Source organism: Euphorbia lathyris, chromosome 2 (genome assembly GCF_963576675.1).
Source record: "Euphorbia lathyris chromosome 2, ddEupLath1.1, whole genome shotgun sequence".
NCBI classification, from domain to species: domain Eukaryota; kingdom Viridiplantae; phylum Streptophyta; class Magnoliopsida; order Malpighiales; family Euphorbiaceae; genus Euphorbia; species Euphorbia lathyris.
In genome coordinates, this window is record NC_088911.1 from 35,098,391 (window position 1) to 35,116,787 (window position 18,397).

Here is an 18,397-nt window from a genome sequence, read left to right on the forward strand (position 1 = left end):
ACGGTTATTTCGAAATTCGAAATCACCGGTGCTTGAAGTGTCACTATAAATAGGCCTTTCAAATGCTTCATTCGATGCAGATCTTCAATTAAGTCAAAACGCTGACCAAATTCATACTTGAAGTTCTGTGAGAAAAGCAAAGCAAATCTTACACCAATTACAATCCTGTGTAAAAGTCCAGAGTGATTTTATTCATCTAAAGTGTCTTAGCAAGTGTTGTTTAGGACAAACACTTATCATTTCTAGAAGTATAGAAAGGAGAAGCTGAGTACTCGGTTATAGTACTCAGCGGTAGTAATAGGAGTGAGTAGAGAAATAGAGGAAGGTACTCTTGTATACTCAGCTTCTATTGTAAAAGGTTTCGTGCTCTACCTTTAAAGAGCTTAGTAGAGGATTCAAAAAGCTCGGACGAGTTCCGGGGACTGGACGTATGGGGAGAGGCCGAACCAGGATATGTCTGCTGAGTAACACATTTCTAACCCTTAACTCCTTTATATTGCTTGCTATAAAACTGACCAAGTAACGAACTCACGCTGAGTTAAGTGCATTGAGAAGCTGAGTTCAGGAATAGACTCAAGTGCTATCTCCTAACTCGAGAAAAGAAGCAGACTTAGTCACCAGTTGACTAAGCTTGTGTCTTAAACTACTCAGCACTGATGTGTAAACCTTTTCCTAAAGAAAAGAAGTCAGCCTTAACAGACAATTTTTTTGAATAGTTCCTATCCCCCCCCCCCTTTGGAACTAATCTTGTCACGTTACACGGGACCAACAAATATATCATGAACCTTTAACCCGACAATCATTTTTTTTATCACAGGTGCATCATGGACCTCTAGTATCCATCGAAATGGATCGGTCCTCTTCCTTCTTATTTCTTCATCATCCGTCTCATAGATACTTAATGATATATACATGGTCAGCTCGTGCATTGGTTTCAGGAATACCTTCGCGATGAGATTGTTTCTGAGGGATATTTTGTTCTTCATATATCTTTTCTTCATTTGCATCATCATCATCATTGGGGTTATAATGACCCCAAATATCTCCTTCATATACCGTTTCTTCTGGGTCAAAAAACGAATTTGAGCTAATATCATCTAAAACAGGGTTGGATATGAGGTTGAAATCTATGATCTTTTCTTTACTTGGTCGATGAGTGTCAACTTCAATGGCGGTGTCAACTTCAATAGTGGCATCACAACTTGATTGAATAACATTCTTTGTCTTCATAGCTCGCGGTAGTTGTGCATCTATGGTTCGTGGTTCAAAATTAACATATAGTGGGATAACATCGCTTAGATTCATCCGGTAATACTCTATAAAGCACTCAACATCACTTGAATCAACAATTGGAACTACTATCTCATGAACTTTGTTTGGACCATATATAGTTTGCATAGTCATACATACGTCAAATGATGTTGAATCAACATGTGCAGAAGTGTAGACTCTCTCTTGTGCAATTTTGAAGTTGATTTTGTTGAAAGTCGAAGCAACTTCGATTCATCCCACTCGTATGTCATGGATTTTTCCATGGTTGTCCATTGGTTGTTCCACATGATCACACACAAGAAATGGTCGGTTGATATACTGCTACTATTAAAAGACAAACATTTGTTAAACAATATTACAAATAATAGGGAAAATGTCATGAAATGTGCTTCGCATTTCACATAACCGCGAAGTAATGATACAACTATGGAGTCGCAGTTCTTTGGAGTTATACGAACTGCAGACCCTATTTCTTGATATTTTAGCTTTATAGTTTACGATTTTGTGAAGCAAAATTGTAATTTGCGAAGTGAAGTACAGGTAACACTAGTACATACAAAATAGTAAAATTTTACTTAAAATACACAAAATTATTCTATACAAAGTAATTTTGGAATGTAAAATCAATAAAATACTTACATGAAAAGTTTGGATCTTTGATCAAGGTATGAAATTGAAGGATTGGAAGAAATTGGAAGAAGAGAGAAAGAGAGAAAGAAAGAAAGAGGAGGAAGAAGAAATGGTTAAATGTTATATATATGAAATATTTTGGAGTGGTGTAATAAATTTAAAAAGTAAATGAGTCTCCAAATTATATGAATTTTGTAATTTATCCAAAAACAAATAAAAACATGCTTTTTAAAAAAAAAAAAAAAATCACCATAGCTACTACTAGTAAGCTCAAGTTTGCAATTTGATATTGCATGGTCGAAAATGAAACGAGGGAAATGAAACACGTGAAAATCTTATCCGTATAATACAAGAAATATTGGGGGGGTGTGACATTTCATCAACTAGCAACCACAATTAATTTATTTTATTCATCTGATTTTTGATGAGTTTAAGTTAATAATTATTCATAAGTTTTTTTTTTTTGTCATATTAAATGCTTGATGGTTAAAAAAATAACTTTAAATATAAAATTATCAGAGTATATTCATTTTAATTGCCTTCAAAATTTATATTTTAATAATTTGAATATAAAAAACTCTATTTTAAACTGTAACAATAAATATTCATAACTATTTAGTCAAAATTACTTTAATGTGACAAAATATATATCTATTTAATCATTTAATATCTTAAAATAAAAATTCTAAAATTTCAATCCACCCTAATAAAAATTAGGGTTAGTTTTAAAAGAAATTTACATGGTTAGAATGTTTTGCAGATTTTTTTTTATAAATACAAGGACCGTATTTATTGATATTTGCAAATTGAGGACTTTTGGATTGACATTATTAAATTTGATCATTAACGATCTCAAAATGAAATATTTTAAGAACTTAATGATATTTTAAGCAACTTTAATTCTTTAACTTTTTAGTTTTAGGTTCATTTAGGTATTGTTTGGTGAGGAGAGTGAAAAATAATCTTTAGAGAGAGAAAGTTCCAAAAATGATGATTTTAAAAAATAAAAAATATGATTCTACAGTAAATATGATATTAAACAACTTTAAATCGTGAAAATTTTCATTTTGAAATCGTTAAAGGTCAAATTTGACAATTTCAATCTGCAACACTTTGATTTACAAATATCGACAAACACAATCCTCGTTTTTTTAAAAGGGATAAGGTACCAAAATAGGCCTAAGGTTTTTGGGGAAGTACCAATTTAGGCTCAACGTTCAAAATAGCGTCAATATAAGCTTAACGTTTACAACATAACATCAATTTAGACTTAACATCTACAACATAGCATCAATTTAGGAATCATTAACAGAACGTAACACGTCATTCGTTAAGTCTCCAAACTCAGCGTCACATCACAATTTTTAACATCCTACGTGGCAATTAAAATCATCCAAATTATTGTGCACTACACGTGACCCCCTAATTCCAACTCATTCCCTACATCAATTTCCCTTTGTTGATTCAAATCTTTCATTCAATCTCTGCGACTTTCCATGCTCCCCCTCTTCTCATTTCTTCCTTTGAACCTTAACCCTAACCATTTCGGATTGTCTACAACCATGGCTTATGCTAGTTTCATGTGAGAAAGAAGATTTTGAAGTTAGTAAAAGTGAAGGTACATGGATTGTAATCCCTCCCTTTTTACTCATATTCTTTGAACAACAACAAATGATAGAATATGAAACTTTAATCTTTCTAATGTATAAGTTTAGAAGTTCCAACTTCATTTATTATCATAATGTAATGTTCCAACTTTGAATCAAGATGAGCGTGAGAAATCGATATAGGGAATGAGATGGAATTAGGGGGTCACGTATAGTGCACAATAATTTAGATGATTTTAATTGCCACGTAGGATGTTAAAAATTGTGATGTGTCGCTGAGTTGACAGACTTAACGGATGATGTGTCATGTTCTGTTAGTAATTCCTAAATTGATGCTATGTTGTAAACGTTAAGCCTAAATTGATATTATGTTGTAAACATTAAGTCTATATTGATGTTATTTTGAACGTTGAAACCTAATTGGTACTTCCCTAAAAACCGTAAGCCTATTTTGATACCTTATCCTAAAAAAAAAAAAATACCACAATCCTCATTGTACAAAACAGTAATTTTTGCTTTTAATTACATAACTTTCTCTTTTTTTTAACAGTTACATGCTTTTTTAATTGCTTGCTTGTGAGCTGACTTTCTTTTCGTGCATTGCTGTATATAAGATTCAGAATCTACATATACAATCAAATACTATATAATATAATAGTAATTCGGCAGACTTCATGATTGCCTTGTGCAATCAAAACAAATCAAATGTATTAATATATAATTATTTTTGTAATGGTTTTTGTTTAATCAGTTTGGTCAAGGTCTCGCTAATTTTATTTTACATTTTTTAATTTAACCTTATTATTCATTGGCATAAATCATATTACCAGAGCCTAATCACTGTAGTACTAATATGTACAAGCTTTTTATTTAGTTTTATAATTAAATTTAGGAAAAATTACAAAAATGGGTCAAATGGAAGGACCATTTACATATTTAATCCATTTACTCAACCTACTACATATCTAGACTGATTTTGTATGACTTTCTCATAATACCCTCAATATTTACGCGCGTCTTCCTCCCTCCCGTCTGACTTCACAGATTCGATCTTCTACGAAGCTAATGTTTGGGTTTACTTGATAAATTTAATTAGTATATGCGAAGCCTACGAAGCTAATGTTTGATTTACTTGATGAATTTAATTAGCATATGCGAAGCCACATATGTGTTTTGAAGCTAATTCGCGAAGTGGTATATAACAAAAAATGCCAAACAACAACGGATTCTAACATTAAAATCATAACATTATCAAATTTTACAACAAGATTGCCACAATAAACTCCTAACAAATCACTTCATAATACATAGGCTCTTATTCGCTAAGATTGCCACAATAAACTCCTAACAAATCACTTTATTATACATAGGCTCTTATTCACCACCGATGGATGGATGTCTCACGACACATAGGCTCTTATTAACCACTGAGGGATGGACGTGTCCCACGGTGTAGACTCCTATTCACAACCGATGGTTGGAAGTCCAGGCCTTTTTGAATGGATGTCTCTCATGGTACCCTAACACGCCAGCTTCCAAGAATGAATATTATGTATTCAACCACATTCAGAAAAATTTAATCGTGTTAGTCAGAAAAAAGGAAGATTTGGCTTCGCGAAACGATGATTCGCTAAGTATGCGAACATAAATGTGCAAGGAATAGAGTGATTTTACTTAGCGAGACAATGATTTCGCGATGTCCGCGAGGAGGAATGTGACGCTCTGACTTCGCGAAACAATGATTTCGCGGAGTCTGCGAGGAGAAATGTGATGCTCTGACTTCGCGAAACGATGATTTCGCGGAGTCTGCGAGAGAAATTTATCGAATTACCTCGCAAACTTCGCGTAATCATCGTTTCGCGAAGTTAAATCGATAAATTTCTCCCTGAAAACTTCGCGAAAACCGCATATGCTAAGTGGATTGGTCTGGGAAAACGCAGAAAAAACAGTATATACTTACATTTTTCGACGAACCCAATATGATAAACTGGGAAAAACGATGAAAATAACGTAGAATCACCATTTCTTCGAACAAGCAGGAAATGGAAGATGAAGAACCATGGCTTCGTTTTCTAGGATTAGGAAGTTGCTGAATCAAGAGATGAAGAGAGGAAGAAGAGAAATACATTGTGATTTGTAGAAATGGTGCAGATTTCGTGCAATTTAAAGGAAGATAGGAAGCTCAAAAGTCTTGGAATCATTAATGGAGGAGCTGCCACCGTTTCGTGCAACCAAGGAGAAGATGGGAGAGACCGTTCGCGTTTGGGGAAATGGGAAGGTTATGGGTATTATGGGAAAGTCACATAAAATCAGTCTAGATATGTAGTAGGTTGAGTAAATGAGTTAAATATGTAAATGGACCTCCCATTTGACCTAGTTTTGTAATTTTTCCTTAAATTTATTATGTGTAAATACCGCCCTTTTTTTACTAGTTACCGATTCCATTTGGACATTTTTGCCATTCTCATAATTTTGATTAAAAACTAAAAATTCTCTCTCCAAAATCACAAACTCAAACAATAATAATTGAAATTGTGAAAATAATTAATGTGTGACAATTTAAACCCCGGAAATGGATGATTACGAGTTGTAAACATTAAAATTTACGTTTTTTAGTAAAAAAAAATCATGAAAATAATGCATATTTTTTGTGATGATTTTGCATTTTTCATCACAAAAAATAGAACAATTTATCGTTTGTCATTGCTAAAAATGGAACAATGGGCTAGGCGGATCCAGCACCCACACAGCCAATTGGTTGGGTGGGTGCTGGATCCGCCTAGGCCAAATTTTGCGTTTTTTTTTTAAATTCAAAATTTTCAGTTTTGAAATTTTTTATGAAAAGGGTAAAATTGTCCAAATGGGAGCGGTGATAAGTAATTTGGGGGTGGTAAATAGCAACACCCTATTTAAATAATATATAATTTTATTATAGGGATCCTTCAAGCCGGTAGATCAAATCCCTACCGAAAGACATCCTCTAAAGAAAGACATTCTCTGTTCTCATTCCAACTTCGGAAATTTAATTTCTCCATCTCCACCCGATTGGAAACTTTTTCATATAAACAATCTTCGGAAGGACGGCTGAGAACAATCCTAAATATGAAAGACCAAAACAATAATTTTACAAAACTTTAACATTCATTATTGGATTGTTTTCCAAATTCTACAAATGTCTCTTTCAACATCCAATAATCAAATCTACAAAAAAAAATGCAAAGATGTAACATTTTCTGGTTTTAAGCATTAAGTTTTTCTCTTCAACAATAAATATGCCATTTTTTCACCTGCTCCTGAGCTATTCGATTGATTCAATTAGAATCTTTAACCAACCTCAATACTATAGAGGAGCAACTGATGAACTTCTAGACACAGTGAAATAACCCAAAGGCTGTTTATTTCTATGTCTTGTATGCCAATCTCCCACTCAAAGTAATGACAAAACTAGAGAACAAAATTCCAGCAAACCTAATCTCAGATTTTCATTGCTATGTCTTGAACTAAAATTTGCCATGTTCTCATCCCCGTGATTAGAACTTCTACGACAGACAGACGACGCGGAAGGGAAGAGCAATTCAATTATGCACTCTATAAAACCTGCTACCCCTACACTAGGAATGCCCTTCCAGAAACTATGTTGAGAAAGTGAAGATAGACCAACAATTTCCAAATGAAGATAAACTTTATCTCTATCCTATGTTGTGCTCTCTAAGTTATGCGCGTAAGAGTCCATACTTCATCCTCTCAAGGTTGCTTCCGATCATACATTTTGATGACGTCAGTTTCTCCATTCCAACATACACGAATTCATAATCATGTTCAAATGATATTCCAATAAACACCCTCCAACATTGCCCCGGATCGAATATCATTGACAGCCACAATGATCAAATCCATCACATACATCAAGGAAGCACACCACAGGCCGGAACCTTGAGATTTCTTGTTTGTTTTAACAACGCTCCACACATGGTTATTTGGGAAGAGCACAGAATTTTCGTTCTCTCATGATCCCGACCAAAGCTGAAAAACTTTGTCCTGCATTCAAGCCAGAGGTAGCCTGTGGTTATCCTGTTGCCATGTAGTGTCAAAGATCAAATCTAAACAAAACTAGGACTATCTAATCAGTATCTACCAGTAATCCTTACAGGAACAGAGTCCTCCTCTAAAATGATGAAAACGTTTACAATCTCTAATCACAATCTCTCTATTGAACACCCTAGATATCATCTTCATAGTAACATGGCAATCATTGCATATTCTAAGATTCTTAACCACATGTATAGGAGTGCCTGGACTTGTCTTCAGAAGGCAAAAGGCAACTGCCAGTTTCTCACTATGATGGGTTAATACCAATTCTTTGCCTTCATCGTCCAAGTCAAACAGTACCTCCCTTGTATTCCCCACATAACCCTCTGCCTTCAATCTCTTCATAATCTCATCAAGCATCAAATAAATTTCTTGACTGTCTGGATGAGAATCATCTCCGACAAAAAACTCATGAAATACACCTTCCATATCAATCAAACTGCAACCCGGAACTTTATTGATCCCTTTTGACTCCATAAGATATCTAACATGCCTAACTTCATCCCATTTACCCATCTTAGCATGAACATTAGATAGAAGAACATAGGCACTACTATTGGTGGGTTCCAAATCAATTAGTTTCTGAAGTGCAATTTCACAAGTTTCAATGTCTCCATGAATCCTAGAACCACTCAATAGAGCTCCCCATATGAGCACATCCGGCTCCATAGGCATGCTTTTAACCACATCCCATGCCTCTTTGATTAGACCAACTCTAGCATAAAGGTCAACCATACAACCATAGTGTTGGATTGAAGGAGTAATACCAAAATCATCATTCATCCTCATGAAGTATTCCTTCCCTTCATTAACCAAACCTCCATGGACACAGGCGCAAAGAACACCCAAGAGCGTAACTGCATTCGGGGTTAATCCGTGATTTGTCATCTCGGAAAATAGTTGAAGTGCTTCTTCACCATAACCATGCATAGCCAAGCCTGAAACCATAGCAGTCCAAGTCATCACATCTTTATCAGGACCCAAGTTTTCAAATACCATTCTCGCCCTCTCAATACTTCCACATTTTGCATACATATCGATCAAAGAAGTTCCTAAAATAACATCAATTTTTATCTCATACTTATCAAGATAAGCATGAGCCCATTTCCCATGTTCAAGGGCACCTAATCGCCCACAAGCTGAAAGAACGCTGCACATAGTGAACTCATTAGGCCTAACATATTTGGCTTCCAATGTCTGCATCTCTCGGAACAAATTAAGCGCTTCTTTATACTTCCCGCATCTCACACACCCATTTATCATACAACTCCAACTAATCACGTTTCTCTCAGGCATTTCACCAAACAGCTTTAACGCAATATCAATCAAACCCGCTTTGACACTGGCATGAACGATCGAATTCCAGGATGGCAAGTCAGGTTGAACAATTTCATCAAACACTTGGCGAGCAAAAGCCAAATTCCCGCAAGAGGAGTACATGTTGATGAGAGATGTTTGTACAAAGGAATCGTGCAAGAGGCCGAAAAGAAGAGCTTGAACGTGAATTTGCTTCCCTGATTGCAAGTGGGATGGGGAATTGAAAGACTTGAGAAGGAAAGGGAAGGTGTGGAAATCGGGGCGGACGCCATGGCTGCGCATGCGAAGATAGATGGATATTGGTGGATGCGACGACGAGCCATCGGCTTGGGCATGGGATCTTAAGATGTTGTTCCATGTGAAAGATTCAAGGGTTGGCTGCCCAATGTGGAGAGTTGGGTGCGTGGAGGATGTTCGTTTAGCGGAAGCTAGCAAGCGCATTCTGCTCTGGCATGATGGCGGGACTTCGGTTCAAATTGGCTTTTAAGCAATGTTGTTGGAATTGGATCCTAGGATCAAACCGATTCAAACAGTTGAGTCATATATCGCTTGGTTGAACCAAATAATTTAATAAATATATTTATATATAATTTATTTGAACTTAACCGGTTTAGTATAAATGTTATTTTTCCTAAGGGGTGGTACAGTCCTAAAGGGCCTTACATTCCAACTAGTGATTTACCCCATTCGAAGTCTTAGTGTCGTCTGACCTAACAACACCCTTTCTTTTGATGTTTCTTTTCAAACCAAAGTTTGAAAGAGTTAATCCCAACAAGATAGAAAAACTCTTAATAATGGAAACTAGAATTTCATATTAATCAAGAAGTAGTTTTCATTACAAAGTAAGGAGCTTATATACTTCCTCCCTTAGATTAGGTGAACATACTAAAATATACTTACTAGGTTAGGACTAAAGAAGAAGGGAATAGGAATAGAATGGGATAAAGTGTGTAAACGTCAAAAGGGTAAAAATAGTTAATGGCAGAACAATAAATATGTTAATGGCAAAAGAGTAATTAATTGATGGCAGCTCTCGTCGCTCTTTGAATCATCTTGGCGGAGAAGGCAACTAAATGGACTCCACACGCCGTGCCATATGACTCACACGGCGTGTGAGTCCAGTGCTAGATTCTCATAGTATTTCACCCTCCTTAGCAACACGTCGAGCGATACGCCATACGGAATACGACTCGGCGTGCCATGCTGATCCTGCCCATTCATCCTCTCGGTTCCCTTGGCGGCACGTCGTGTGGCAGCTGGCTCGACATGTCATACTGTTCTACCCCATTTGTGGTTTCTGCTCCCCTTGTGGTCTTTGCGGCAGAGATGTCCTCATCACCTTCCATATCAATCAAACTGCAGCCTGGAACTATCTTGATCCCTTTTGACTTCATAAGATACCTAACATGCCTAGCTTCATCCCATTTACCCATGTTAGCATGAACATTAAATAGAAGAAGATAGGCACTACTATTGGTGGGTTCCAATTCTATTAGTTTTCTTAAGTGCAATTTCACAAGTTTCAATGTCTCCATGAATCCTAGAACCACTCAATAGAGCTCCCCATGTGAGCACATCTGGCTCCACAGGCATGCTTTTAACCACGTCACATGCCTCTTTGATTAGACCAGCTCTAGCATAAAGGTCAACCAAACAACCATAGTGTTGGATTGAAGGATTAATACCAAAATCCTCGTTCATCCTCGTGAAGTATTCCTTCCCTTCATTAACCAAACCTCCATGCACACAGGCGCAAAGAACACCCATGAGCGTCTTTGCATTTGGGGTTAATCCATGATTTGCCATCTCGGAAAATAGTTGAAGTGCTTCTTCACCATAACCATGCCTAGCCAAGCCTGAAATCATAGCACTCCAAGCCCCCACATCCTTATCAGGACCCAAGTTTTGAAATACCATTCTCGCCCTTTCAATACTTCCACATTTTGCATACATATCTATCAATGAAGCTCCTAAAATGACATCAATTTCAATCTCATATTTATCAAGACAAGCATGAGCCCATTTTGCATGTTCGAGAGCACCTAATCGTCCACAGGCTGAAAGGACGCTGTACATAGTGACCCGATTGGGTTTAACATATTTGGCTTCCAATGTCTGCATCTCTCGGAACAAATTAAGCGATTCTTTATACTTCCCGCATCTCACACACGCATTTATCATACAACTCCAACTAATCACATTTCTCTCAGGCATTTCACCAAACAGCTTTAACGCAATATCAATCAAACCCGATTTGACACTGGCATGAACGATCGAATTCCAGGATGACAAGTGAGGTTGAACAATTTCATCAAACACTTGGCGAGCAAAGGCCAAATTACCGCAGGAAGAGTACATGTTGATGAGAGATGTTTGTACAACGGAATCATGCAAGTGGCCGAAAAGAAGAGCTTGAACGTGAATTTGCTTCCCTGATTGCAAGTGGGATGGTGAATTGAAAGACTTGAGAAGGGAAGGGAAGATGTGGAAATAGGGGCGGACGTCATGGCGGAGCATGCGAAGATAGATGGATATTGGTGGATTCGACGACGAGCCATCGGCTTCGGTATGGGATCTTAATGCATTGCTTGGATGGGGGTTAGTGAAAGTTTATTAAAGGGAGTTTTTATACGTAACCCTGCTTGGAAAGGAGTTTAATAGAGAGTAAGGTTTTTTCAAGATTAAATGGGGTTTAAATGGAGGTTTTATAACCTTGAAATACCCCCAATTTCAGTCCCACCAAATTGATGGGATCTGGAGGTTACAAAAAATAATTGGACAAAACTACCCTTAAATAATTTCTATAATCTTTAAATTGTCCTTTTCCAAGTTTTAAACGGTATTCTTATATATCTGTCTCTACGACTTCTTGCTTTGTCCTTGCTGCTCCAACTTCTCTTGTTTGGTCTCAATTTTCTCCTTGCCAAGGTAAGTCCAGATTATTGTTGTTTTTTTTTTGCAAACATGAATGTTCATCCTTCTGCTTTCTTTTTTGGTTTCTGTGGATGGTTTCAATGTTGGTTTTTTTTATAATCGTTTCGTCGTTCCGGTGGATGGTTTCACTAAAAAAGAAGAAACGTGAATGTTGGTTTCCACCAGTGCCGTAGTTTCACTCTTGTTGTCTCAATATTATGCGTTGGTTTTTAAATCTATGATTTTTGTTGGTTTTCCACCATTAAGGTCCAAAGATTTCATCCTTCCATTGAAGCTCCAATTGTTGTACATGTGGCTTTTTTTTGTGTGTTCTGAACCCAAACAAAACAACTTTCTGATTATCTTTTTTAATTTGACGAAATAAATCTCTTTCTCTATCCAACTCCTTCTCTCTCTTGCTCTTGATTTTCTCGTCTGAAAGCGTTGGCTCTGTTTTTGGTGGTTCAGTTTTGTTGTTCTATTTTTTGCTATTGTTTTTTTTTTTTTTTTGCTGTTATATTTTTGTTGGCTCTGTTTTTGCGATGGCTCTGTTTTTGTGGTTCTATTTTTCGTTGGCTCTGTTTTTTTTGCTGTTCTATTTTCATTGGCTTTGATATATCAAAGCTATTGTCTATTATTTTATTTTTTGTTGTTCTATTTTTTGAGATTGGTTTTTTTTCTGTTCTATTTTGTATCATTTAAAAAGAATTTAACATAATTACTTGTATTTATTTTTGCTATGCAATTAAATTTATCTGTTCTATTTGTAATTACTTTGTATTTATTTTTGTTGTTCTATTTTGCTATGTAATTACTTGCATCATTTATTTTTACAAGTATTATATCATTTATCCTTGTATCATTTATCATTTACATGGTATATAATTATATCAATTTGGGTTAATTTATCTTATTTATCCTTTTTATTTTTATAATATAATTGTCCTTTATATTTTTATTTTAGATGGAAGATGAACGTAGTTTGTTGTTAATGCAAAATAATTAGGATACGCGGAACAGTGATCCGAGCTCTCTTCGGGGGGTGTTCGTGTTCCTCGAGCATCGTCTCTATGCGGGGAGCGGTCCTTGGGAACACTCTGATGATCAAGCTAGTTAGTCGCTCGAGAGTATTGATAATATATTCAAAATGAGTTAGAGAGTGTGTTACCCGATCCCCTTGCCTTGGTTGTCTCCTCTTTATTTATAGTCAATCTTCTTGGGCCTTTGAGGCCTCTTGCCCTTTAGCCCGTCGGGCCCATAGGCCTCATGGGCCAAGGAGATATTCCGAATCAGGTAGTCCCCCCCGGTCAGGCATACCGAGTATTGCATGCGAGGTGTAGTTGGGAAACTGGGAGCCTTGCGTTCGCCTAGTGAGCGGGGAGTAAGCTTGGGAAACGCTGCTCGCTTAGCGAAACTAAAGACCCTTTTGTTGGTCCCTTGTAAGGTTGCAAATATAGTTCCAAAGGGGGGGGGGGTTAGGAACTATTTGACATTTTTTAAAGAATTAGGGCAAACTTCTTTTTCTTAAGAAAAGAGTATATGACAACGGCGCTGAGTAATCAGCAAGACACTGGCTTAGTCAATTGGTGACTAGGTCAGTTACGTTGCTTAAGTCAGGAAATAGCACTTAGAGTCTATTCCTGAACTAAGTCGTTTGCAGCGCACAACTCAGCTTGACCTCTTTACTTGGTCAGTTTTTAGTTTATATTAAGCAAGCAATATATTAAGGAGTTAAGGGTTAGAAATACTTCACTCAGTGGAGTTATCCAGGTTCGGCTTCTTCTAAGCCTACGTCCTGTCCCCGGAACACGTTCCGAGCTTTCAAATTCACTACTGAGCTCTTTAAAGGTGGAGACTCAAAAACCCTTTACAAATCAGAAGCTGAGTATAACAAGAGTACCTTCCTCTATACCTCTACTCACTTCTATTCTAATTCACTAAGTACTAAAACCGAGTACTCAGCTTCTCCTTTCTAATTCTAGAAATGATTAAGATTTGTCCTAAACAACAATTGCTAGAACACCTTAGATGATTGAAGATCAATCACTCTAGACTTTTACACAGATATGAAATTGTAGTGTAAGATTTGCTTTGCTTTTGGATGCAGAACTTTTGTATGCTTTTGGTCAGCGTAACGGCTTTTGCTCAAAGTTCTGTGTGTAATGAGGATTCTGAAAGCTTTATTTATAGAGAGCTGTGAGGGCATCTGGTTATTTTGAATTTCGAAATAACCGTTGGAGGGAAACGGCTTCATGTCGTTTTCACTCAGTCTGTTCAGCAGTTCTCTTAACCAATCAGATTCCAGCATCTTCTGTTCTTCGGTCAGTGTGGCAGTATGTTCCTCCAATTCAGGTAATGTCAAACAGACAGCTTCCTACGTCTTCTGTTCTTTACTGAAAGAGGAAATACTTTGTCTGGAAGTTGCCTTGTGCTCAGCGGCTGTCTTGTACATTTTGTCGAGACAGCTCATCAGCTTCTTACCGAAGTTGTCTACGTGGATCTTCTGGATCCTTCTTTGCTCAGCTGCGTTTCAACACTCAACGGCAGCGTTTTGTAATACGCGGGCTGAGTGGTCTTGGCCTTGTTTGACTTAGGCTTTGACTTTTATATAGGGCTTGGGCCTTATGATCTTTATGTCTTATAACAATTATAAACTCAACATTGAACAAACACATTAGTAACAATAAATCAAAGCATTTAGACTTAGTGTGTTACACAATATTTAATTGTACTTAAATAATTTTGTCAAATCAAAATCCTGTGGAAAGGTGTTTCAACACCTTTCAACTTCAGCATGCGCTTCTAGTTTTTAACGCAGAATTAATTGCTTGTGCATTAATGCTCCTGCATGCGCCGTAAAGTTTCGTTGGATACCGTGCTCCGTCGGCGCCCCCATTTGAGATATAAATATAGGAGAAAAGGTATTATTTCTTTTTCCAAATTCTCACTCGGTGTGCCTTCGTAGTCTATTTCCTTCTTTGGATTTCCTGCTTTCTTGTCGGCATTGTGGTATGTGTTCCTTTGCTTGTCGGAATTTGCTGAGTAACGGGTTTGTCTGTTCGCGGCGGTCGTTTGAGGGCGGTTTCTTCTTGTTGTCGCGGCGTCGCTTGAGGTCAGTGGTGCCTCTTTTTCATTTTTTTCTCTTTCGTTGTTATTTCGCTTGTTTATCTTGGGAGGGAGAGTATGCCAGAGGGTTCTTCGCGGGGAGCCCTAAAACGATGGCCATCGGTGACACCGGGTGATTTTACGCTTCGTGACGCCTCTCGAACGCGATCTGTGAAACGAAAAAGGCGAGTAGGGATGGAGGGGGAGAGTAGTGTCGCTGTTGGAAAGAAAAGGAAAACTGCCGTGGTGCGTGCGGCACCCAGCGTTGAGCGGCCGTTAGGAGGAGCTGCCGCCGGCGTTCTTGAAGTGACCGTGGTTGTACCAGAGGGCGTGATTACCGAAGATCGGCCCTTAGCCTTGATTTACGAAGAGATGCGTGAGAGAGTGTGGACGCGGTCGTCGGGTGTGACTAGTGTTGATGGTAAACGCTATGAGGGCAGGCAACGCCTGAAGAGACCGGAGTCCTTTTCGGTGGATGATGCATATAGTATCATAGTGTCTGCGGACTTGGCCGCCATCTCTGCAGTGTACCGATTAGGGCAGCCCTATGAGCTGGTTGCGCTTGAAGAAGATGATCGTGCTCATCATACGGGAGGAGCAAACGAGCTGGTTGTGTACGAGGAGCAGTTGGAGTCAGGGATGCGGCTACCTCTTCTCCCCTTTTTTGTGGAGGTATTGAAGGAGTACGACTTGTGTCCTGAGCAGATCCATCCAAATGGGTGGAGGATGATGGTGGCGTTCTACTCACTATGTCGATCGGCTGGATATCGAGCTACTGGGCTGGTGTTTCGTGAGTTCTTTTGCCGAATAAAGGACCCCGATCACAGCATGTGACCTTCTCGCACCAGAATTCAAGGTTCTTGGCAGGCTGAAGGATAAGGTTCCCGAGTATCGGCATCGTTACTTCCTGGTGAGGAAGTTGGATGGCGATTTCCCTTTTCGGGTGTCATGGAATGGGGATCCCATGGATTCTAGCCGGTGGCTAAAAACGCGACCTATGTTGCCATCGGAGGAGCACCTCGTAAAGTACCTAAAGGGTCTGCCCACGGATAAAGAATGTAAGAAAGATGTGGATGAGCTCGTTGGTCATTTTCTTGCCGCAGGGTATTATATCTGGAACCAGTGGTGAATGGCTCAGCTATCTGGCTGGTCGTCGGCGGATTTCGAGAAGTGGAAACGTGGGTATAACTTTTCAGCCGGAGAGCTAGCGGAGTTGGAGGCGATAACTGTAAATGTTGCTGTCGTAGGTGAGGGGTCCGGGTTATGGGTTTTGTTTTTGCATGTGTTGCGTGTGCTTGCTTGAAATATATTGATTGTGTTGCTACTTATGCAGGTCCAGGTGATCCTCACATGAGTATGGATTTCGATCCGAATGAGTTTGGTGTTGGCTTGGAGACTGCGGAGGAAGCATTTGCCGGTCCATCAGGCTCCTTGGCCTCCTTCTCTTCGCTTGAAGATGCGAACCAAGTTGTTCAGAGCATGGGCAGGGTGCTTGCTACGCACGAGGATACTGATTTGACTGGTAACATACAGCAAGGTATGCCCGTGCTAGAAAGTGAGGCGAAGGAAGCTGCGGAGGTGATAGCCACTGAACCGGAACAGGTCGAGAACCAGATTCAGGGAGTGCTTACCCGAAAGCGTAAGAAAGATAAAGGTAAGTCAGCTGTCGGTACTGAAAGCGAGAAAGTATGTGCTGGCGATGATACTGTTGGGGCAAGCGACGGCTCTAAGCGAGCGTGTACTGACGGTGGGGCCGAGCTTTCATCGGAGATGATGGATCGGGTAGGTGATCACCCAGAGATGATGAAAAGAATGGATATCAAGATTGCCAAGTTTCGGGAATACGTGATGGGGTTGTCGGTGCACTCGGACATGGCAACGTCGGGCCTTGCGCGGGTGATGGCTCGTGTTGCTAAGGTGCCCGGAGAAGTTCACCGAATGGACGGTGTGTCCAAAATGAACCTCGACGTGGAAACTTTTTCGGCGCTTGGTCTGGTAAGTTCTCTCGACATGTTCGTTCAGGTTTGTTTCTAAAGATCGTGTCCTGATGTGTATCTTTATGCAGGCCATTCAGAATGCTAACACGCTATTTGACATGTGTGTGAATGATGAGAATTTGTTTCGAGAGATGGAGCAAGGTTTGCGGAATGCTATGAAGGAGCTGGAAGTGGCGAATGGGAAGCTAGCCACCGCCGGAGAGTTGTTAGAGCACCGTGAGGGTGAGATCACAGTGCTGACCGAGCAGCTTAAAGTGGAGATAGGAGGCCGAGTGGAGCTGTCGAAGAATTTGGCATATGATGCTGAGGAGCTCCGTTCTTACAAGGTTTTGCTTAAGGTGGCCATCTTATGGACTCGTCGAGTGAAGGAGAATATCGAAGAGAGAGCTAGGCGAGCAGTTGTGTTGTCCGATGAGAATGAGAGACTCAAGTGAGAACTTGAGGTGGCTCAGAAAGAAGCTAGCGAGTTGCGTGCCTTCGCGGGACAGCGCGAGGAGAAGCTGATCAAAATGGATTGAATGATGCTTATTGCTGCTGCTCATTCTACCGGGTATGAGGTTCCTCCGAAGGTCATATTCTCTCCGAATGTGTATGATAAAGCTGCCCAGGCGAAAGCCGTAGAGTTTTGTGGCCGTTTTAAGAAGAAATAGTTATAAATGGAGATAGTGTGCTCCTTTTGTTTCTTTGATTCAAAGATGTAATAATGTTTTGTACGGTTGGAATCTTTGGGGAACTTTTGGCAGCTAAATTTGAACATCATTTTGCATGTTGATTTGATTTGAGGTTCTTTGATGTGTTTGTCAAGTCTTGTCTATTCTTGCTATAAATAGGAGTTGGTTTGTGTTTGTGCTTTTCATTTATGGGGTGTCCTTGCTTCGTTCGTTTCTATTTTTAGGTGCTTGTTTAGCCCCATTTTTATGTGATGTCGCTTCGGGATGTCGTGGATTCCGCTAAGGTGCTTGAGGTGCAAAAAGCGATCTCGGTGATGCCTCACCCTTATGTGTATTGTCCGTCGAGGGATGATCATGATCTTGACAGAAATGTGCGATATACCTCCCCGGTGTCGATGAATCGGGGTGTTTCACGAAGAAGCCGAAACGGGGAGAGTGAGAGTTCTGCTCCCTATACCGGGTCTACGACAGATTCGTGCGACGTGGTCGTCAGTGCCTTATCTTCAACTGAGAAGAAAGCTTGGTCGCAGGACGGAATTGGTTTTCTGAACCCTGACGAGACGGTTGTGCCCGTGACGAATCCGCATCCTGCATGGGTGAGGAGGCTTCTTACCGATGAGCTTGACATGGTGATGAATCTTCCTCCTAAAACGGAAAACCGGCGTGTTGGACGCCATGCTTCACCGACTCATCCCTATGGACCAACGTTCGTCGATCCTTTGAAGCCTCGTAGTGTTGTCTTTCTTGAATTTTCTAGGCAGGGCTTTCTGGGGCCTATTCCGGCAGATCCGGCGCA

General features: G+C 39.3%; 2 protein-coding genes and 1 pseudogene across 2 annotated transcripts; 1 reads left to right on the forward strand and 2 right to left on the reverse strand.

The window, feature by feature from the left end:
- Positions 1-6,640: 6,640 nt before the first annotated feature.
- LOC136217743 (pentatricopeptide repeat-containing protein At3g62890-like) lies at positions 6,641-9,438 on the reverse strand. The gene has a single exon (XM_066004391.1). It carries the CDS (start codon positions 9,354-9,356, stop codon positions 7,641-7,643), a length of 1,716 nt encoding a protein of 571 aa, XP_065860463.1. The 5' UTR covers positions 9,357-9,438; the 3' UTR covers positions 6,641-7,640.
- Positions 9,439-10,132: 694 nt separating this feature from the next.
- LOC136216833 (pentatricopeptide repeat-containing protein At3g62890-like) lies at positions 10,133-11,891 on the reverse strand (annotated as a pseudogene).
- A 4,916-nt stretch (positions 11,892-16,807) lies between these two features.
- On the forward strand, positions 16,808-17,667 carry LOC136218478 (uncharacterized). The gene is made up of 2 exons (XM_066005365.1): positions 16,808-16,928; positions 16,999-17,667. The coding sequence occupies exons 1-2, from the start codon at positions 16,833-16,835 to the stop codon at positions 17,362-17,364; spliced, it is 462 nt and encodes a 153-aa protein (XP_065861437.1). The 5' UTR covers positions 16,808-16,832; the 3' UTR covers positions 17,365-17,667.
- The last annotated feature ends 730 nt before the right edge of the window (positions 17,668-18,397 follow it).

What these genes read in the sequence shown, in the direction of transcription:
- LOC136218478 (XM_066005365.1), top strand. Translation starts at nt 16,833, where the DNA reads ATGGCTCGTGTTGCTAAGGTGCCCGGAGAAGTTCACCGAATGGACGGT. An exon ending in CTTTTTCGGCGCTTGGTCTG is followed by an intron (nt 16,929 to 16,998) that starts GTAAGTTCTCTC and finishes ATCTTTATGCAG; the next exon opens with GCCATTCAGAATGCTAACAC.
- LOC136217743 (XM_066004391.1), bottom strand. Translation starts at nt 9,356, where the DNA reads ATGCGCTTGCTAGCTTCCGCTAAACGAACATCCTCCACGCACCCAACT.